At 39.6% G+C, this 23,138-nt stretch overlaps 1 protein-coding gene and 1 long non-coding RNA gene across 3 annotated transcripts in view; one reads left to right on the top strand and one right to left on the bottom strand.

Annotated features, from left to right (window-relative positions):
• B3GLCT (beta 3-glucosyltransferase) overlaps window positions 1-22,655 on the top strand; it is a 119,114-nt gene extending 96,459 nt beyond the window's left edge. The window contains exons 13-15 of the mRNA XM_035003593.1: window positions 1,778-1,897; window positions 9,175-9,319; window positions 21,420-22,655. Of these exons, the coding sequence (XP_034859484.1) occupies window positions 1,778-1,897; window positions 9,175-9,319; window positions 21,420-21,587 (433 nt within the window). The 3' untranslated portion in view covers window positions 21,588-22,655. The remainder of the gene's footprint in view (window positions 1-1,777; window positions 1,898-9,174; window positions 9,320-21,419) is intronic.
• Window positions 29-23,138, bottom strand: part of LOC118009530 — a 462,984-nt gene continuing 439,874 nt past the window's right edge. For both annotated transcript variants that reach the window (XR_004678962.1, XR_004678963.1), the window contains 3 exons: window positions 7,334-7,500; window positions 6,822-6,908; window positions 29-1,354 (listed from right to left, as the gene is read on the bottom strand). This is a non-coding gene — a long non-coding RNA (uncharacterized LOC118009530). The remainder of the gene's footprint in view (window positions 1,355-6,821; window positions 6,909-7,333; window positions 7,501-23,138) is intronic.

Genomic DNA, 23,138 nt, shown 5'->3' with positions numbered 1-23,138 from the left:
CCCCCTATTGCACACATGAGAGGGCAACCCTGGCCTACCTCCTAGTCTCGGGGGGGTAGGTGGTATCCACCCCTGAAATTCTGCCAGTAACAGGGGGGCACTTGGCAACACCCCTGGCTTTTTAGAGCCTTCCTTTAGGGAAGTAAACTGCTTTCCCTTAGGCAATGCCTTCTAGAGGCTTAGCAAGACTGAAATGGGTTGTTTGTATTTTCTCTGGGGGTCCCAGATAATATTAGATCTTGTTACCATTGTTTATGAGCTCTTGATAGGCCCCCTTTCCACCATTTTATCATTAGGAGGATCCTTTATTTTTCCCTGCTTTTCCATCTGTTTCCCTTTCGGTTTCATGTAAGTCTGCCATTATAGCACCTACTATAGCAATGGGACGTTTAACCCCAAGGACGAGAGCGGATGCTAAAGTCCCATACCCTGCCCCTGGCGCTGACCGTGAGATGTGCACATTCGTACAAGAGGAATGTAATTCTTCATTTGGGCCACCAAAATGCTGGGTGCAAATGGCCTGTTTTCATCCCCAGTTCTTCCATAGAGGTCCCGTGCAACGGAGGGGAGGGAACAGCCTCCTCAGTAAGCCAGGTTTTCTTAATGCTAGCATGTATCCAATCAGTCAGATTAGCTAAGTGCCTGCAGTGCTCACCCATGCCTGCAGTATATAGTCTTTGTCACAAGGCAGGTTGAGCTGTGGCTGAGGCCATTTTTGATGTCTCGAATCCATTTACCATAACACCATGTTCTCCAGTATCCCACAGTCATAACCCCCAAGCTGCCACCCTTTCTGAGCCCTTTTGCTTCTCCACCATTTCAGATAGGTGTTTTTAGGGCATCCCTGTACTCACACACTGGTCTGAAATGCTCAAAAGCCCTGGCCGAGTCTCCCCACAGGGTGGTGGCTAGCCAGCTTGGGATTTCCCCCACGGACAACAGGCTCCCCCCCGTCATAGCCCGTTAACCCATGGCTTGTTTGATTTTCGGTATCCTGCCCACTACGCCAAGTGTTAGGAGGTGGAGGAGGGTCAGTCATGTATCCTCCAGACTGAGAAGGCACTTTAATACCGAAAATGGAAGCAAGCCACTCCATCCTGTTTACGCAGTTTTACTCAGGACAACTTACGGTTGGTTGGTTGGTTGGTTGGTTGGTTGGTTGGTTGGTTGGTTGGTTGGTCAGGACGGTAATATGCAGCAATTCTTTGCCACTCTCCAGACCTTAATCCCCAGCTTTTATGGCGCCAGGGGCGTGGTGGTGCCGTCACAGGGTAGTTATCTAAAGTGGTGCCACCTGTGTGCTAGAGGACCAAAGATGGAGTCGGTGTTGTCAGCACTCCTACACCAAGTACACCTGAAAAGATTAGACCGTTCACACTTACTGAGAAACAGGACTGGAAGAAGTGAGCTAAACGGTACATGGGCCACCTGTACTTCATTAACCTGCCACCCTATTCACCCAATCTAGGCAGCCATGTTCTGGCAGTGGCTTACTAAAACTGGGGAGTAAGCCCCTGGTTTTTTAGTCTCTCTCCTGTTTCCAGGAATATACAGTGTCCACTGATTTTTTTTTTCTTTTTCTGAAAAAATGCATTTCTTCTGTAAATCACTTGAATTTCATCTCTAAATGATTTCATGTTGTTATTATACTATAATTACACGTATATACATATAACTACATAGTATGACCAGTGGGATGTAAGAATCATAAACTGTTTACCGTGAACACACTTTTGAGTTTAAGTCATTATTGCTTATGTTCCCTTTGGAATTTTAGCATCTCCAGGCTCCAGCACTTGCTTAGCTGTTATGACTCCAGCGAACCAGTGTTTCTGGGAGAGCGGTACGGCTACGGCCTGGGCACTGGCGGCTACAGCTACATCACGGGAGGAGGAGGGTAACTATGAGCATGGCTTTCTGCACATACTCTCAGCATTAACTTCGGTTTCCATGATACAGGGCTCGGTCTGTGGCGGTGGGACCTATCCTGATATCTAAGTGCTCTGTAAATGGCAGCCGTTTCTATAACAGGAAAGTGAACATTAAATTTGCTAAATAGGAAAAGAATCCATGCTAAAGAATATTTTACCCCACGAAGAAATATAAATCGTTGTCAAAGTATTTGGTAGAAATGTCCCTATAGGAATAATTGTTTCTAGGTAGCCAATTAGTTTTGATTGGTTAAATGAAAAAAGAAATTTGGATATAGATTTTATTGTCAGAAAATAAGTCATTGGACTTCTAAATTATCTAGTGCTAATCACATTTCGGAGAAGATTAGTATAGAAGTTTAGACTTAAGCAATTAAGTGATATTTGTGTAGGATTTATAGGTTTTAAATAACAGTGAAAAGTCAATGTTTTTAAATGAAGTATCCGCCTAATCTCTTGTGGGGAAAGATTTTGATTTGATTTATATGGGTAAATCAATTGAGCAATTAATCTTTCTATTATTTCTGTAGTCTTTGCTATTGGGGTATGTAGGGAAAATCTTAACTTGGTATAAACTATAGTGATTTAAAGTCATTCCAACAGGTATTTGCTGAATGTCCACCATGTGCTAAGCAACATTCTTGGCACTGGTTTCTAAACCTCTGAAGGGTCAGGACTTTATATTCTTACTTTGTAGTCCCCTAGATCAGAATGGTTCCTACTGCAGGACCTCAAGAATCACATTCCAGGGGTTCTGGCTTGGTCTAGCTGATTCAGTGGTTAATATAACATGGCTATGGACATGACTCTTTCATAGTGATAACTGAGCCTGGGCATGAGTACTGATCTTTCTTGAGCAGTGGCCGTGTGTCTTCCTGAGGTCATTACCAATAGGAGATGCAGATGCAGGTAGGCCTTCAAAAAGACACTAAAGGGAAGGCCAAGGAGTATTGGTCTCTTCATTTAAAAAAAAGAAAAAGAAAAGAAAAAAGAAACTCAAGCTATGTGCAGCCTTATGCATTTAGTTTTCAGTGGGTGAGGTACTGGGTCTGGTTAAGGATCCGGGCATGGTATCTGTTGAGTAAGAACTTCCTACCTTTGAAAGGGGTCCTGTTATTTGAATATGGGTTTGTGTATTTTGTAGCACATAGGTGTGGATATACTTTTAACATAGAAGTGATTTTTTGTCAAGAAAACTGTTTTGTTGTCTTCCTTGCCTGTTGGATTTCACTTTTAGGTCTGAGACTGGCCCTTGAAGCCTGAAATGCCACTTGACAGCACCCAGCCAGCATTGCCTTTCATCGCTCCAGCTGGTTGCTCATTCGCTCCAGGAGCCTAGCGGGTGCGGGCATGGGGGATGCAAAGACCACAGTTCCTTCCCTCCAGGCGCTCACAGGCTAGTGCCAGATTGACAGATACACTGCATGAGTGTCACTGCTCCCTTTCCCAGGCCCATGGTGGGCACTGTAACCACCAAGATAGCACCTTTAACCTCTTATATGTTCAACTTCTACCTTGCTACTGTGGACTTCCTGCCACCTCCAGTTTTCCCATCTTAAAACTTCTTCCTGCCGGGCGCCTGGGTGGCTCAGTTGGTTAAGCGTCTGCCTTCGGCTCAGGTCATGATCCCAGGGTCCTGGGATCGAGCCCCGCATCAGGCTCCCTGCTCCACGAGAAGCCTGCTTCTCCCTCTCCTACTCCCCCTGCTTGTGTTCCCTCTCTCACTGTGTCTCTCTCTGTCAAATAAATAAAATCTATAAAAAAAACCCCAAAAAGCAAAACTCCTTCCTGCCACCACACCCTCCCTCTTCTCCCCTTGAAATCATCTTCAGAATCCACAATTCATGATCTCTGCTTCCCCACTTCCATCTGACCCCTGTGCTTGGCCTTCAACCTAAACCACCTTGCTGAGGACTGTGGCCATGTCCACGTAGCCACATCCAGTGGCATGATTCCAAACTCTCTTTTGTTTAACCTCTTGGCCGCCTTTGACAAAGGTGACCACCACTCCTTGAAAGGCTTCTTTCTCTTGCTTTCCAGAACAGTGTCATATCCTTGTGTATTCCTGCCTTTCTGATCATTCCTTCCCAGGTCCTTTTTCCTGTCCCTTAAATGGCTGTGTTTTCCAGGCATCTTTTCTGGTGTCCCTTCTCTTCTCACTCTGTATTCTCCTTGGTGATCTTATCCACCCCTATGACTAAGCTGAAAGCACCCAAACCTCTATCCCCAGCCTACAGCTCTTTCCTGACCTCGAGGCCATGTCCACTGGGGTGACAAGACCCAGCACTGCCATCCTGACCTCATCCTCTGACTCTGGCCCCTGGCCCCTGCTTTACTGTTTTTCAAGTAGTTTTGCCTCAGGGAATCATGAGTTCCCGCCCCACAGACCTGTGACTCTGCTTTACCCTTTCTCTCCCTCATTCCCCAGGACCCTGAAGTCAACCCAGTCAGTTTTGTCTCATAAATACCACCTCTGTCTCCACCTCCCCAGGGCTAGTCGAGGTCACCCCACCTCTTACACGTGTGCTCCTGCCACAGCTCGTCTCCTCCGCTCCTTGCTGTCGACCACACTGTAGCCACAGAGACCTTTCTACAACCACGTCTGATCCTGTGGCCCTCCTGCTCAGAGGCTTTCACTCGCCTCCATTGCTTTTATTCTTCCACAAGAGCATGAACTCTTTCCTACCTTTGGCATCTGAGATAGTCTTTCACATTCCTACAGGAGTCATGCTGGTCTGGGATTAGGCCTCATTTTAATCACTGCTGGTTTGCCGGGTCCACAGCCTCTCTGGGTGCTGCTGATTTCTCTAGTGGGTCTTGTCTCCTTCCTCCTGCTCTCTGACCCAACTTGTCCCTGAAAGCTGCCACATCTTGCTACCCACATGGGAAGGATTCCTCTCTCTAGAAATTAGTTCTTCTGGGTTTCATATCATCCATGTCTTCAACAATTCCATAGGTTAATGTGATTTTAATTTTATTTGGATTTTTTTTATTACCATGGCAAGTGAAAGTCTTTGCATTCTTTTACAACCTCCTGTTACCTTTAGAATAAAGTCCAAATTACTCATTAAGACTTACCAGGCCTCTCATGACCTTGGCAGATGCTGTTTTACTTTTATAGCTTCATTCATCTGCACCCTCATCTTATTTCAATTCCTCAGAGGCATTTCTTCTTTCCTCTTCCCCAAGATTGGCATCTGCTGGTCTCTACATAGCACTGTGTCCCCTCCCCAACTTTCTGTCTTTGTCACTGGGCTCATCCTTCTCTTTTTTTTTTTTTTTTTTGGAAACAGTATAGCTATTAGTTATTCCTGGAAGCCTTTGGCCTAGTCTGGCCTCTCAAATCTGGGTTTGATGCCTTTCAAATGTACTTTCATAGCATATTATGCAAACCATTATCATTTAATTGCCTATTTACCTTTCTGTTTTCCACCTAAATTATGAATTATTTGAAAGCAGCACCTGTATCTCATTTCTCATTATATCCTCACTTCCTAGCATAGGGACTCATTTTTTACAAGGTACAATGAATAAGTGAATAAACAAATGCATGAACACTGAGCCTTGGTCTTTGTATAGCTAACGACCATTGTAATATTCTGTTTTTCATAGCACTTTTTTTTTTTTTAAGATTTTATTTATTTATTCATGATAGACAGAGAGAGAGAGAGAGAAAGAGAGAAACAGAGGGAGAAGCAGGCTTCCCGCCGAACAGGGAGCCCGATGCGGGGCTGGATCCCAGGACCCCGGGATCATGACCTGAGCCGAAGGCAGACGCTTAACCATCTGAGCCACCCAGGCGCCCTTTCATAGCACTTTTACAAAGAGGCAGAAACATTCATCATGAGATTGTCTCATATCAACCTTTGAAGAAAGCTGCAGACATCATGTTAAATGATTTCTCGGTAGACTTTTCTGATGATCCAGCTTAAGAACCAATATGGTTTTTTTGTAAACAGCAAGTCAGGATCAATTAATGGCTTATAAAACCAATGAATGGATCATAACCATCATTTAAAAATAATGAAATATAAAATGGAATAGAATAAAACAGAAATATCATAGTGTATCACATGTAGTAAGGGTGTGTGTTGTTTTGTGAAATTTTGTTTCAGTTTTATACACACATACAATGCATATAAATGGTTGTAGTATGAAATGTGTTTCTTGTGTTCTCACTGTGGTTTATGGTCAAGTTAAGTTTTTGCAAAGCCTTGCCTTCAACCATCTCCCCTCAGCCCCACGAAGCAGAGCTGAATCGGGAGTGTAGACTCCACAGTGATTTTTGTGTAGATATTCTGTATTGTTTGGAAAATGAGACTTTTGCATTTTCTTGAATGCAAATGTCTGGTGTTCATTTCATTGCTTACTCCTATGTCTGAGTAGGAAGCTATGATCAGGATGTCCTCATTCTCTTTGGCAGCCTCCTTGAAGGGGCTGAGGACAATGTTACCCAGAGACAGCCCTGACCAGTTCATCTGCTGGAAGCCCGGGAGAGGCAGGTGCATTTCTGATGCCCTTCACCTTCTGTATGTGCTCTTGATCTGCACGTGCATGGCCTTGGGCAGGCCCCTGCCCCCCGTTTCAGTTTTTCTTCTGCTTAAAATTAGTATATTATATATTAAAAGAAATCACATTATTAGTCTTACAGCCTCTCAACATCTTTTTAATATTTAAAAGTTGGCAGGCAGAGCAGACATACCATGATATGTCCAGTACTTTTCCATTTTGGGGGAACTCTTCATTTTGAAACAACCCATCAGCATACTAATAAGCAAGTGTTATTAAAGGCTCGTGTATACTTAGTTTGTGTGAATAATTAATGTAAGACTGTTCTGTGTGAGTAGGGAAAAATAGAAAAAAAATTACTAATAAAGATTTTATGCTTACATTTTATCTTCCTGTAAGGTTAACTTTTCAGAGAGTGGGCCAGGATAAAAGAGTGGGCCTTCCTTTTCTTTTTCATTCTATTAGGTGCTGACAAAAGAAAAAAATAAAGTGTTTGATATAATTAAATTGGGCTTAAGATAAAGAAGATTACAGTCCTGATTGGAATACAAGTACAGTTGGATCTTGAACAACATGGGTTTGAATTGGGCAGTTTCACTTATATGCGGATTTTTTTTTCATAAATACAGTATAATACTGTAAATGTATTTTCTCTTCCTTATGATTTTCTTAATAACATTTTCTTTTCCATAGCTTACTTTATTGTAAGAATACAGTTTATAAGACATATAACACACAATGTATTAATTGACTATTTATGTTATCAGTAAGGCCAATAGTAGGCTATCAGTAGGTAACTTTTAGGGGAGTCGAAAGTAGGATCAGATTTTAAACTGCACACGGGGCTGGCCCCTCACCACTGTATTGTTCAAGGTCAACTGCAGTACACTTACTTAGGAAATTCCCCTTGACGTGGCTTCAGATAGATGTTTTAAGGAAAGTGTCTGTCTCCAGCAGGTGCATGTCCCCTTACATAGGCCCTTTTCCTGGGGTCGGGTAGATGAGCAGGGGTTTGACTCAGGACGAAGGTGCTATCCCAGCCCCTGGTGGGCACTGGACTCTGAGAGAAAGAGGATTGCTGGTGAGTTTTCAAATGTGCCGTTTTCCTTTTGGTAGAGTTCATGAGAACCATGTTTCTTCCTCTGGTACAGTCCTATTTTCTTGTATCAGCTTAAATAAAGAGCTGCTTTTCCTCTTGTCTGGTCTTGTTTCACCGTGTCCTCTGGCATCTTGGTGGGGACAGTGCCCTGTGTGTATGTTACATCACCAGGGCTTGGTCACTGGTATTAAACTACACTGAACTGAGCCCCCAGCTGAGTATGGAATCAACATTTCACATCAGGGATCGTATTCAAGGTCTTTGTCCTTTTTTCCTTCCCACTAGACTGATTCATAGAACTCCTTCCCCTCCCCCAGGAGGAAGATCTTTGTAAAGGCAGCCTTATACTCACTTGTTTGATGCATCAAATTCTGTTGAGTGCTTACTGTGTGCAAGGCCCTGCATTTGGCTCTGGGAATATGTGGATAAGGGATAGACAGTTTTGCCTTCAAGGAAGTCGTTGCTTATTGGGAATGAATTTGTGAACCGTATTAGTCCCTTCAGCCCTATCAGCTATTAGATTATTCATACTATGAGAAGATCCATTACTACCGTAGGGCCAGAGTGGCCCTATATTTTAGGACCAATCTGTATTTCAAAAAGAGGAGGATGTATTGCAGGAACTTGGTGTGAAAGGGTTGGAAAGGGCCAGAGGGATAAAAGGGGGCAGGTGGCTCTCCTGAGAGCTCAGTAACTACGGAAAGCTGGTACTGCCCCAAAGGCTGGAAGAGCAAGGCAAAGGCTGTGTTCTGGAGCCCGTCCTTGTCGGTTGCGGTGGATGCTCTTGCGGTTGGGTCTCAGCACAGCATCTGACCCAGTCCCAGCACTGGCTCCCCATTGCTGCTGTGGTTCTGGCCCTGGAGCCTGGGGCTGCCCAGCATCACCTGCCTCTGCCACAGAGACTGCAAGCGCCAAAAGCCAATGGCCTCCCCCAGTGTTGTGCCCCCAGGGACAGATCGAAGCCAGGTCTTTGCTGGCAAGGGAGTCTGGAAGATATTGTTTCACAGTTCCCAGCCTCCTGCAAATCTGAGGGCACAGAACGGCAGGACTGGGCATGAGTTCCACCAGAAAGTACCCAACATACCAGGCCAAGTAGCATCATAGCGCTGTTTGAGGAAAGTCAACCTCCCTCTCCCTCTCTCCTCTTTCCCAAAATCACCTTAAAGAAGCGTCCACAGACTGGAATCACTTGGACAGTGAATGCAAGGTTGTTTCAGTTAGACTTGATCTCACTGTCGGTCATCACCTGTATGAGGGAGGTACCTGGGCCCATCTACTTGCTGGGAATGTTGGTGGGTTTTGTTATGGACCTCACTGAGCATGTTAAAACTAAAGAACTATTCTAATTTTCCATTGGCATATTAGGAAAAGAACATTGTATAGTATTCATTTGCAAGAACGATATAAAGAAATAAAATTGCCTATTAGATAGGTAAACACTTCTTCGAAGTAAATTTTCCTTTCATAGAAAGCACAAAACATTTCCCCCAGAATAACTATGAAATATGAAACACTGCTGATGTCAACATCTTTATCAAGAATGTGGCCTCTGAATTATATTTCTTTATTTAGATTAAAGATCTCGAGGAGCTGCTGCCCTAACCCCTTTCTCTGTCTGCTCTGGCTTCCCACTAGAATGGTCTTCAGCAGAGAAGCAATCAGGAGACTTCTCGCCAGTAAATGTCGCTGCTACAGCAATGATGCCCCCGACGATATGGTCCTAGGAATGTGCTTTAGTGGGTTGGGAATCCCTGTGACACACAGCCCTCTCTTCCATCAGGTGAGAACAATGTTTTTATACCTACCTTAGAGGGAGAGAGGGGGATTTTCTTCTCACTTAAAGATCCTACTTCATTCCCTTCACATATTCTTCTGGAAACAATCTTAAGAACTATGTGGACAGGCCCCAGGGGGGCATCCTTAACAGATCTTTTTGTCTGGAGGGTTGATCCTATACCATGTACAGCAGGAAGATGGAAGACAGAAACCTCTAGAAAACGAAATGGTGTTTGACCATTGTCCTTGAATATAGTACCAGGGAAAAGCTGCTCTTTTTTTCCCGTCTATTTTTGAGTTAAAAAATGGATGGCATTTAAAAACTATTAAATGCCATCTAGAAATATACAGGAATAACCTAATATTTCCTGCTGTATATATGCCAAGTGTATGTAATTCTATACTGTCCTAGGTTTTTACACTGTCCACTGGTTACCTTTTTATTGGGCTTACTCCTCTTTGGTTACTATTAAGATGAGTGACTGGGCGCCTGAGTGGCTCAGTCAGTTAAGCGACTGCCTTTGGCTCAGGTCATGATCCCAGGGTCCTGGGATCGAGTCCCGCATCGGGCTCCTTGCTTGGCGGGAAGCCTGCTTCTCCCTCTGCCTCTGCCTGCCACTCACCCTGCTTGTGCTCTCTCTCTCTGTCAAATAAATAAATAAAATCTTAAAAAAAAAAAAAAAAAAAAAGACTTTCTTTAAAAAAAAAGATGAGTGACTAAACACTATCAAGCTTCAATTTAGTATCTCAATAAGCATATAATCTCGGGGTTGTTGTTGTCTGAGATAGTGTTTACCAGGGATGGTTTGTGCTCCAAACCACTATATCGTGGTTTGGAGAAGGGAATCCTCCGCACTATTTTTGGTAGTTTTTAAGAATCAGGTCAGTGAATGTTCTGATGTTGTAAGAATAAATATGTTGTCATATTTAGTAACCAGTAGCAAATGCTATCATAGCAATATAGAAAACTGAACATGACAAATAGCACTGTAGGAAATAACTTGAACAAGGCAAAGAAAGTGTTTGCATTATCGAGAAAGGCAGAACCCATTTCTGCATCTTGAGGACCATAAGGGAGAATAAAAAGAGACTTTTCATAATAAGAAATATATGAGAAACCTTTCTTCGTACCAGTTAAGAGTACTTATCCATCTTTTAAAACCTTGAGAGGTCTTACCCATCTTAAGCCTATGTGTTGTGTTATGGGATGACAGAGAAGCAAGTTATTTTCTCTTGCTCTCTCTCGTAGTGTTTCACTTCTAGAAAAGGAAAGTTAATTAAAACTGTTGGTGTATAAGGGGAATGACTTATTACTGTTAATAATGCAGTGTTAGATTTTTATAGCAGCCTTCACTAAGGGGAGAATATGCTAGTAAAGAAAATGATAAAGAGAAAAGAAAGAAGGAAAATACTCTTTAAGCAAATATCCTTTGAAGATAATTTAAAAATGAAAAAAATAGTCATTTCCCAGACTTCAAAACTCTTGATTTATCTAATTCACATAATAAATTTTAAATCTTTCCAAAATTGTAAAATATGCATAAACTGTATCCTCCCCAACAGATACAACTATATCTTCTAATTTTTAAGCCTCTTTTAGAGAGTTTGCTATAATTTAGAAATTATTCCCCATTTATAATGCTTGAACAGTGATCCAAATAGTGTGTGTTTTCATACTGAAAAACACATATGAGGCAAAGAGATACAAAACCAAGATTCCTGAAGAGTTAGAGATAGAGTGGGCTTTTGGAAACAGTCTCAGGGTGCCTGGGTGGCTCAGTTGGTTAAGCGACTGCCTTCGGCTCAGGTCATGATCCTGGAGTCCCGGGATCGAGTCCCGCATCGGGCTCCCTGCTCGGCAGGGGGTCTGCTTCTCCCTCTGACCCTCCTCCCTCTCATGTTCTCTGTCTCTCATTCTCTCTCTCACAAATAAATAAAATCTTAAAAAAAAAAATAAAAAAATAAATGGAAACAGTCTCAGATACAAAATTGCCTGGGCCACTTCCCTTCTCTTTTTAGTCAGGGGAGGTTATTGTGAAATCATAGGCTTAGAAGGGGGCTTCGAGGAATGTCTAGTGTATCCTTTTATTAAAGACAAAGGATCTGGAGCATATGGTTTTCTGTTCTTTCAAAATTATATGCTACCAGTGGGTATGGCAACATGCAATGGCCACTGAATCCTCTGCATAAAATTGTCAAAATACTCATTTCAGGACTCTGGAAATCAACCAGAAGCATTGAGAAGCATTTATTCCTGAAAAAACTGCTATAGTTTCAGTAAGACCAACAGAGTATGAGGTCTTCTGAGGCCTTTCTCCCTGAAACCTCCTCTCCCTCCCCTCCCCCAGCCTCCACCTCTCCATTCACCCCAGCTTGGTTGGAAAGAGCAACAGCAGTTTGACCAGTATGGGCCTTGCTGGGGAAAATGGCAGCTTTGCTGTCAGAGGGGGTGGACTTGGTTTGGATAGGGAGAGAGAAAAACCCATAGATAGGTCACCTAAAATAGTTAAACTTGGTAGGAAAGAAATAAGAAAAACCTGCACCTTTATGGGCCTGAGGTTGCAGTCTCAGATATGGTAAAGGATGTCTTAGCCAGAAATTTAATACTTAGTACCCTGGAAATAAGAGAGAAATAACAGGGCTAGGAAAGCTCTCCATAATTCTCTGGCCTACTGGGAAACCGTGTGCATGCACACGGGACACTGGATAAGCCTAGCAGAAAGTAAAATACAAGGCATATTTGAGAACCCACTGAAGCTTTGAATGCACTTTCCAACCTATACATAGGTAGAAGCCTTATGGGCTTGTGGTATTTGAGCATAACTTCTGCCTATATCATAAGTTGACTACTAAGCTATTCAAGCACAGGGGTGACCTCTAGCAAGCCAAGCTACAAGATAAAAGTTAGAACTAAAAGATGAGTGGAGGTATTAGTAACCACACACCACAGTGAGAAAGATTCCACAGTGTAAATCCAGGCAAATCACTTTTTAAAAAGTAGTAAAAATAAACAGATTTGTTGTTACAATAAATTTTCAAAATAACTTCCAACAAATTATCATGATACAAAGCAAAGAGATATACTGAGGGAAAAGTGTAGGAATAGAAACTGACTGAGTGGGACCAGATATTGGAGTTGATAGATAAAGACTTCAAGAAGCTAATAAAATTACAGTCACAGAATTAAAGGAAACCATGTTCATAGAATCAAAGGACAGTATGATGACAATGACTCAACAAATAGCAAATCTTAATAAAAAATAGAAACTATGATAAAAAACAAATGAAAATTCTATAGTTGTAAAAGAAATGAGAAATTATCTGGGTGGACTTAACAGTAGATTTGAGATGGCAGAAGAAACAGTGAATTTGAAGGCAGATCAATAGAATTACCCAGTCCAAAGAAGAGAGAGAAAAATGACTAAAGAAAAGTGGACAAAGTTTTAAAATACTTTAAACCATAAAGTGTAACAACATACATTTCATGGGATTCCTAAAAAGTGAGTGGAGAGAGGATTGGATAGAAATTTTTTTTGAAAGAAATAGGGTTGAAACTACCCAAATGTGATGAAAAACATTAATGCATAGCTCTAAAAGTTTCAACAAAGCTCAAGTAGTATAATCATGAAAAGAATCACACATAGATGTGTTACAGTCAAACTGTTGAAAGACAATGAAAAAGTAAAAGTCTTAAAAGCAACCTAATGAAAAGGGAAACAAAAAATACAGTTACTGGCTGATTTCTCATTAAAAATAATAGAAACCCAAAGGCAGAAGTCAAAAAAGAAACCAATCAACTAATGATTCTATATCCAATAAAACAATCCTTCCCAAACAAAAGTGGAATAAAGATATCTATAGGTAAACAAAAAGTGAGAGAAATCTTTACTAGTAGACCTTCCCTACAAGAAAACTAAAGGAAATCCTTTGGGCTGAGTGAAAATGGTACACGGTAATTAGAATATATAGGAAGGAATGGAAGAATACTGGATAGGGTTAATATGGAGGAAAATATAATTATGTAATTATATAATTATATATATATATTATATATATGTGCATATATATAATTAAAAGAATAAAAGTGTGTATAAACACACAAACATATATATTGTCTCTCTTAATTGCTTTAACAAATATAAGATTGTTTAAAGCAATAATTATGACCCTATTGTTGGGTTTATAACATAGTAAATGCAATATATATGATGATAATAGTGCAAAGGCAAGAGGGAGGAAATGAAGCTATATTGTAGCAATTGATTTTATTGGAATTAAGTCAGTATTAACCTAAGTTAAAGATGCATATTGCTATCCTTGGAGCAATCTCTGAGAAAATGATTTTAAATATATAGCTTAAAATATCAATAGAGGGATTTAATTATACACTAAAAGATTTTGTTTAACCAAAGAATAAAGGAGAAACAGAGGGACATAAAACATGAGACATATAGAAAATAAATGGCGGGGCGCCTGGGTGGCTCAGTTGGTTAAGCGACTGCCTTCAGCTCAGGTCATGATCCTGGAGTCCTGGGATCGAGTCCCGCATCGGGCTCCCTGCTTGGCGAGGAGCCTGCTTCTCCCTCTAACCCTCCCCCCTCTCATGTACTCTCTCTCTCTCTCATTCTCGCTCTCAAATAAATAAATAAATCTTTAAAAAAAAAAAAAGAAAAGAAATGGCAAAATGAGTGATAAAAATTCAGATGTATCAATTATTACATTAAATATGAATTGACTAAACTCTTTAGTCAAAAGGCAGATATTATCAAATCTCATAAAAAGCAAGATTTGACTATATGTTGTCTATAACAGTCAAGTACACTTTAGATTCATAGACACAAATAGGTTGAATGTAGAAGGATGGGAAAAGATGAACCCTGCAAACAGTTAATCATAGAGAGTTTGAGTGTCAGTGTTAAACACAATACACTTTAAGAAGTGGGATATTACTAGAGAGGAGGGATATTTCATAACCAAAAGTCAATACATTAAGAAGATACAATAATTATAAATGTATATGTATACCTAACAGATCTTCAAAATATATAATAATTATAAATGTACACCTAACAGATCTTCAAAATACATGGAACATAAATGGACAGAATTGAAATGAGAAACGGACAAATACAAACTACTTGACTTAACTGACATAGAATGTTTCATCTGACAACAGCAAAATGCATGTTCAAGTGTGCATGGAATGTTCTAAAGGATAGATCACACACTAGGTCATAAAACATGTCTAAGGAAATTTTAAAGGATTGAAAACATACAAAATATATCCTCCCAGCAATGGAATGAAATTAGAAATCAACAGAAAAAAATGGGAGAATTTCCAAATATTTGAAAATTATACAACACATTTTAAAATAATCTTGGGTCAAAGAAGAAATAAGGAAGATTAGAAAATAACTTGAATAAAAATGAAAACAAAACATAACAAAAGTTTTTAGCATAGCTGTATAGGGATTAGAGGGACATTTATAGTTTTAAACATACTAGAAATGGATAGGGGTGGGAAAAATGAAGGAGGGGGAATCGGAGGGGGAGACAAACCATGAGAGACTATGGACTCCGAGAAACAAACTGAGGGTTTTAGAGGGGATGGGGTTAGCCTGGTGATGGGTATGAAGGAGGGCACGTACTACATAGAGCACTGGGTGTGATATGAAAACAATGAATCATGGATCACTACATCAAAAACTAATGACGTATTGTATGGTGACTAACATATAATAAAATTAAATTAAATTTTAAAAAATCATTAAACATCTGCATTGAAAGCAAAAGAATGGTATCATTCAAATCTGAATTAAGTGGAATAAAAGAAATATTAACGGTTAAAGCACAGGTCAAGTAGAAAACAGAAAAGCAGCAGAGAAAATTAGTTAAGCCAAAAATGAGTTATTTTGGAAAGATCAGCTAATTTGGTAAACCTTTAGCTAGGCTGTCCAAGAGAAAAAGAAAGAAGACACAGATTACCAAAGTTAGGAATGAAAGAGTGGACGTTATTGCAAATCCTACCAAAATTGTGCCTACAGTTAGACAATTTAAATGAAATGGGAGAAATTTCTTGCATCACACTCATTAGCAAAACTGTCTTAAAAAGAAATAGAAAAATTATCTGAACCTACATACATTGATGGAATGGAATTAAAGGAGTGAGAATGCCTTCCAATTCATTTTATGAGTCCAATATTAGCCTAATATGTCAAAGACACATATTGTTGGGCAGAGCAGTCGGTTAAGCTTCTGACTCTTAGTTTCAGCTCAATTTGTGATCTCAGACTCCTAAGATCGAACCCTGCATCAGGCTCCACACTCAGTGGGAGTCTGCTTGGATTCTCTCTCTCTCTCTCTCCCCCTACCGCCCCACCCCCCACACATGCTCTCCCTCTCTCTCAAATAAATAAATCTTAAAAAAAAATGCATATTGTTATCCCTAGAACAAGAATTTAGGAAATCACTCCAAAAATATTGCTAAAAAAATAACAGAAGAGATTAAAATGATATATGACAAAAGTAAACTACAGCCAATATTACTCTTGAACATAGATGGAAAAGTCCTTAACAAAATATTAGCAAACTGAATCCAGCAATATATAAAAGGGGTTATATGCCATGACCAGCTGGGATTTATCACAGGAATGCAAACTTGGTTTAATATCCCAAATCAATTATTGTTATATACCATATGAGTAGAATAATGAATAAAAACCACATGATCCTCTTAATAAATGCAGAAAAAATATTTGACAAAATCTAACACCACTTCATGATTAAAAAAAAACAAATAGAAAAACAAAAAACAACTCTCAACAAAATAGAAGTTCCTCAATCTGATAAGGTGAATCTACAAAATAACAAAATTGGGAACAAGGTAGGAATGTCTGTTCTCACCACTTTTATTCAGCAGTATATTCAGTGTTTCTAACCAGTGCAATAAGCTGAAAAAAATGTATATATATTTACATATACACACACACACATATATATATACATAACTACATATATACATACATACATTACATATATGTATACAGATATATAGTAAGGATACAAGTTGTAAGAGAGGAAGTAAAACTGTCTTTATCCAGACCACATCTTGTATGTAGAAAATCCTACGGATCTACCAAAGGAAAAAGAAACTACCAGAACTAATAAATGAGTTTAGCAAGGTTATAGGCTAGCTACAAGGTCGACGTACAAAAGCAATTTTTTTTTTTGCAACAAAAAAATCTGAAAATGAAGAAAACAATGTCATTCAAAATGGCATCCAAATGAATAAAATACTCAGGAATAAATCTAAAAAGGAAGTTACACTCTACACTATAATAAAATTCTGCTGAAATTAAGATCTAATTAAATGAAGAGATATATACCATATTTATGGTTTGGAAGACTTAATATTGCTATGATGGCAATTTTCTCCATTGATTTTTAAATATTCACTTAAAATGAATTTTATTATTTCATCTATTCATATTATTTCACTTAAAATTAACTTATTTTGAATGTCTAAATGAAGTGTTCTGGATCAGAGATGAATTTTTACATTAAGTCCCTTACAATAAATAATAAGCACATCTTGCCCCCATCTCCACTCCCACTGCTCCTCTGACCTAGTTTTTACCTCCAGTGCAGTGTGAGTGTGACGAGGGCCAATTCAAGTGTCCTACATAAGTGGTGAGATACTCCATAGGCAAGGGACAAAGAAAAATTGTTTTCTCTGCTTCTAAAGGTGAACTTCCTTACTTCAGCATTTTGGTATGCAAATAAATACCCCATTCTTCCTTGAAATGTAAATGTATCCCAGGGCGGAAAGTGTTCAGGTCTTCCTGGCACCTTGGGGCTTACCCTCAGGACCTAGTTCAGGGATATAACTGTTGGCCTCTCCAAGAGATAAGGGGAGTTCTACTCTCCTTTAGGATCTGAGCAGTTAACTAGACAAATGGAATGTGAACTGTTTCTTGTGGGCTATAGGGCTTTTTTACAGGAAATTTTATTTCCCCACATTCCCCAAATTCATCTATAGATTCAGTGCAATCCATATCAAAGTCATAGCAGACTTCTTTGAAAAAATTGACAAGCTGATCCTAAAATTTACATGGAAATACAAAATAATTCTTAAAAAGGAGATCAAAATTGGAGGATTTACCTTTCTATGATTTCAAAACTTACTATAAAGCTATGATAATCAAGACAAGCTGCGATTAGTATAAGGATAAACACACACACACATACACACACATACATATCAATGGAACAGGATAGAGATTCTAGAAATAAACCCTCTCATTTGTGGTAAACTTGTTTTTGACAAAGATGTGAAGGCAATCCAGGGGACAAGTGGCACAGATGGCCAGTCGGTGCTAGAGCAATTATGTATTTCCACACACAAAAAAATGAACTTGGAACTTTGCCTCATACCACACACAAAAATTAACTCAAAATGGATCATAGTACAAAAATATAGGAGCTAAAATTATAAACTGCTGGAAAAAACAGGGATAATTCTTTGTGACCTTAGTTTAGGCAAAGATTTGGGGCATCAAAAGCATGATCCATAGAAGGAAAAATTCATAAATTGAACTCAAAAAACTTTAAAAAAAATTTGCTCTTCAAAAGATATCCTTAAGAGAATAAAAAAAATTCATAAACTGGGAGAAATATTTGTAAATCATGTATCTGATAAAGGACTTGAATCCAGAATACAGAGCAAATCTTTTACAACTCAGTAAGAAAATCAACTGCTGAGTTTAAGCTGGGTAAAAGATTGAACAGTCATTTCTCTGAAGAAGATGCATAAACAGCTACTAAGCACATGGAAAGATGCTCAACATTATTAGTCATTAGGGAAATGCAAACTAAATGCACATGTATAGAATGCCTATAAGCAAACAGATCATTCCCAGTGCTGCTGAGGATGTAGAAACCTGGACCTCTAGTGGGGATATAAAATACAGTCACTTTGGAAATGTTTTGGCAGTTTTTAAAAAATTAAGCATATATGTGGCAGGCAATTTATGACATAGATCTCATTAGTCCCCTCCTGCTGGTATTCATACCCTGCGTTTTCCCCTCTCCTGAGTATGAGCCAATAGCCTGTGGCAAAGGTGATGGGATGTCTCTTCTATCATTAGGTTACAAGGGATTGTGACTTCCATCTTCCTTGTAGACTCTCCCTACTTCCTTCCTGGCTTGTAGGTTTTGCTGAAGCAAGCTGCAAGGGGGAAGGGTATGAAAGTGAAGCCCTCAGCTCAGTAGCCCCCAAGGAACTGAATGTTACTAGTAACCACTGAGTGAGCATGGAAGTGGATCTTTTCCTAGCTGAGCCTTCAGATGAGATCATAGAGCCTGGGCTGACATCCTGATTACGATCTTGTGAGAGACCATGAAGCAGAGGTCCCAGCTATGTGTTGCCAAGACTCCTGACCCATGGAAGCTGTGTGATAATAACTATGTGTTGTTTGTATGGTGTATCCACTCAATGTGATATATTGCTCCGCAATAAAAGTAATGAACTACTGATGCATGCAGCAATGCTAAGTGAAGGAAGCCAGGCTCAAAACATTCATAGTGGATGGTTCCACTGATAAGAAATTTCTAGAAAAAGGCAATACTATAGAGAAAAAGCAAATCAGTGGTCTCCTGGGGCTGCCAGTGAGGGTGGGGATTGACTGAAAATACATGGCAGGGAATTTGGGGGGAATGACCATAGTCTTCTAAAACTGGATTTGTGGTTGCTTAAATATGGACATCTACTATAAATTTTCAAACTACCATGACTATGTGTGAATTGTATGGTATGTAAATCATATGTCAATACAGCTATAAAAAATGTGTTTGTCTAAGGAAATACAAATTTGATCTCTGTTGCACTGTTCAATGTGCTCTAACATTTACAGATTAAGTTTTAATTTCACCCAATGTATGTCCTTCCGTGCAGTTTACACCATCTCTCTCTGTTCCCACACACAGCTTCCCATCATGCTCCATGTCTGTTCCTAAGGCCTCCTCCTTTGCCCCAACCCTGCCTGTTTGGTACTTCCTTTTGGCATTTTGGGCACAGAGATGTGATTATCAGAGTCCATCTAGACTTCTTGGTGTTACACATGCCTCTGTGGATGCCTTTTACTTCTCTAATCTTGTTCTTTTCCAAAACTACATTTGCCAGAAATGATTAGCGCATTCTAATACTTAGTAAACCAGCTCTTCACTCATGTCCTAACATGCAACAGCAATCACTTCTGGAATCCGCATTAATAGAGGGAAAGATATTACGGATTTCTTTTTTTCCTGTGAGATGCGTTTGTGTCTCTGAGAGTTCATTTTTAAATGTGAAAAACAACCCAAGATTTGTTTCCACTGTTTTTCTTTCTTTCTTCTGGGAGCATTGTGGAATTATCTGAGAACTGAATTGAGAGTATGTTTTTCGTGGGGTTTCTTCCAAGCCAGTAAATTCCCAGAGGCCATGCAAGTAGACATGAGATATGAATCCCCTCAGCTAATACTCAGAACTTGCTCAACTCTGTTAGACATTATTCTAGTGTGTATTTTTGGTCTTTGTTTCTCTCTCTTCCTTTAAAATTGCCTTCTTAGATTTTTAACTCCATGAGCATTTAGAATTTTTAAAGGACAATGCATGTTTAGTATGGAACTTCCCCCCGCTCATCATTTTGAAGTCTTCTGTGCAGTTGTTATTGTTTGAATACTCATCGGAGCAGGATATTTGTGCCATCCCAGGATAAAGCCCCCCAAGGAGGCCAGGGCAGCTGAGGCACTGTTGATGTGCCAGGCTTGGGGCACACGGAATGAGGACCAGCTGCAGATGTCCTGCCAGAACACTGGACTAGGAGCTGGGCTGGGCACCTGCTCTTGTCCCCATTCCAATAGGTGCTAGTCCTGTTGACCTAAGAAACTTATAAATTCTGTGAGCTCCTGTTTCCTCCTCTATAAATTGAGGATGAATCAAGATACTCTGATCATCTTGAAAGGTTGTTTCAAGGGTTGAATGAGATAAAATTTAATGAAGGTATTTTATAAACCATTTAAACATTTATAAACAAGATAGGCATTGAGACAAAGGTGGATGCTTTGTTTAAAGTAAAAAAAAAAAAAAAAATGTATCTGGTTTCTGTTTCCTTCCATACCCTGAAGGTAACTTTAATCTCAGCCATCCTAGACTACGTCTGATTCTGCTTAAACTTCATTTTGTAAGTTCTAGAGAATCCTGAAATGACGAAGCAAAGACTTTTTAGGCGCTCTTGCAAAGTGCTTCTGGTTACTCAATGTTTCCCTTGCCATTTCTGGTCAGACTCGGTATCTGGATAGGAAGAAAGTGTTGAGTTACTTCACCCTTCTCCCTGATTCCTGATGAGCTCTGCATTTCCCTACACTGACATCAGGGCAGTGGACAGGCAAGGGGAGCCCCGAGAACACTTTACACACACCCCCGCCACACACACACACACACACACACACAGACACACACACACACCATGTATGGCTAGAGTTTCTTTAAAGAGGCCTGGGAAATACAATCTTTCTGCCTTTTGCAGAAGTTATAATAGTCACTTAAATGACTTACCAAGGAAGGCTTTTTGTATCTATTACCATGGTTGAGGAATCTCCCAGAGGTATGACTATGGAACATAGAAGCAAAAAGTGGTACATTGGGGATATTAAAGTAATTGGAGATACAAAAGCAAAGAGCCTCACATCAGAGGGAGGGTAGTGGAAAAGATTTTCCTTTTTGCTTTTAGATTCTCTTAAGCAATATCAAATATTGAAGAAAAGCAGTCACTTCATAAATTCAAATGCTATTCTTTTTTTTTTTTTTTTTTTAAGATTTTATTTATTTATTTGACAGAGAGACCGCGAGAGAGGGAACACAAGCAGGGGGAGTGGGAGAGGGAGAAGCAGGTCTCCCGCAGAGCAGGGAGCCCCATGTGGGGCTCGATCCAGGACCCTGAGATCATGACCTGAGCCGAAGGCAGACACTTAACGACTGAGCCACCCAGGCGCCCTCAAATGCTATTCTGAAGCAAAATTGTTTTCAGTGAATAAAGGAATGTAATTCTCTGTTCTTCTTCCCACAGGCTCGGCCCGTGGATTATCCCAGGGACTACCTTTCTCACCAAGTCCCCGTATCCTTTCACAAACACTGGAACATAGATCCAGTAAAAGTGTATTTCACGTGGTTGGCACCCAGGGAGGAAGACAAAGCCAGGCAGGAGACAAAGAAAGGCCTTAAGGAAGAGTTATAAAACGTGCCGGCCTGTGAGCACAGTTTGGGTCAGAGACAGAAGTGGAGACTGGCCTAGTCCTGCTGAGCTGTGATCATTACTGCTTCCATGTGCCACCCGGCATTGGAAGCCTTCTGACTTTAGGTGGAAATTATGTATATGGTATTTTTTGAGGGGGGAGGAAGCAGAGTCATAGGGAAAACAGATTTTTTTTTCTGGGAAAAAAATCATTTGCTTTTGCATTATGCAGTTACTGTAATATACCACGATTACTGTTTTTTTTTCAAGCTGTGATACAGCAGCTTTATTAATAAATGGTACCAGAAGTCTCCTTCCTGTTTTCTCTCTTCATTATAAAGTGTCAGATGGGCTTGAGACTGAGAAGACATGACTGTGTTTATATATATGCTCTAGACATATATATATATATATATATATATATATATATATATATATATATATTCTCCATATACTATATATACACACACACACACTTCATATAGAACAGGCAACATCTGTTGACATGGATATTACCACGGTGTGAACTTTTTAACCATATTATTGATGATGAAAATTATTTTCTGGTTATTCAGTAGGAATAATGCTGTATTAAATATCATTCATAAAACATCATAAAAGTCGAGATATGAAGTCCCCTGTAGTCTGTAATCAGGGTTGTTATGTTTTATCTATTTTTCTCTTTGTGCCTCATAAAAAGAGAGTAAGAAGTCTTCTGCTAGAGTTTTCTACTTCTTCAGAGGTTCATCTGTGTTCTATTTCTCCCCGAAGCCCTATCTTTATGACCTACTTGTAACACAAAAGTATGCTGGATGCTGCCAGAAAATAGGTGTTCTCAATATTTAAAAACAATGTTGTTGTGCTTTATTCAAGTCAGTGAGCTCTGTGTAAGTCTCAGGAAGTGAATTAAATTAATTTGTACCTATGTTTTACTCTTATTTATCTTTGAATGTTACCTAATGACTCTCTCCTGGCTCATAATAAACCCCCCGGTGTACCCATTAAACCCTAGTGGAAGGACAGCGTGGTGATTTGGCAACTTCCCTGGGTTCTTACAGAATGAGATCTGAACATAGTATTTTGAAACAGCTCTAATTTTCAAATCATATCTTTAATATATAGTAATTTAACACATTCGTTATTAATTTGTAACAAGGACACTGTTTTAATGTTTTAATTATATAATTCAGTTTTTCTAAGGGTGTTTACATAAAATTTGATTTTTGTATGTCTTAAACTAATTTTGGTCTAGTAAAATACTTTCCTCTTTTTTAAGAATAAAAATTGCTATTCATTAACTTCGCTTGTAAGGCTTTTATAGCCAAGCACAGGGTTTTAAAGCCATACCACCAAAAGTACCCATGTGTGTTTTTTAACAGTACATTTTCTTGTAGCTTAGATTGGACTCATTTCCAAAACGATGCAATAGTATTTTGACCGTGGTTCCAAATTAGCAAATACCAGGACTGGTGTGTTTTCAGTGGTCACCATATGCATTGGATTCATTTTTGTAAAAGTGGATTTTGTGGCCTGTCCAAGGAATGGATCAGAGAT

Source organism: Mirounga leonina, unplaced genomic scaffold (genome assembly GCF_011800145.1).
Source record: "Mirounga leonina isolate KUSES-001 unplaced genomic scaffold, KU_Mleo_1.0 Mir_127, whole genome shotgun sequence".
Taxonomy (NCBI): domain Eukaryota; kingdom Metazoa; phylum Chordata; class Mammalia; order Carnivora; family Phocidae; genus Mirounga; species Mirounga leonina.
This window is presented reverse-complemented; position numbering and strand designations above follow the sequence as displayed.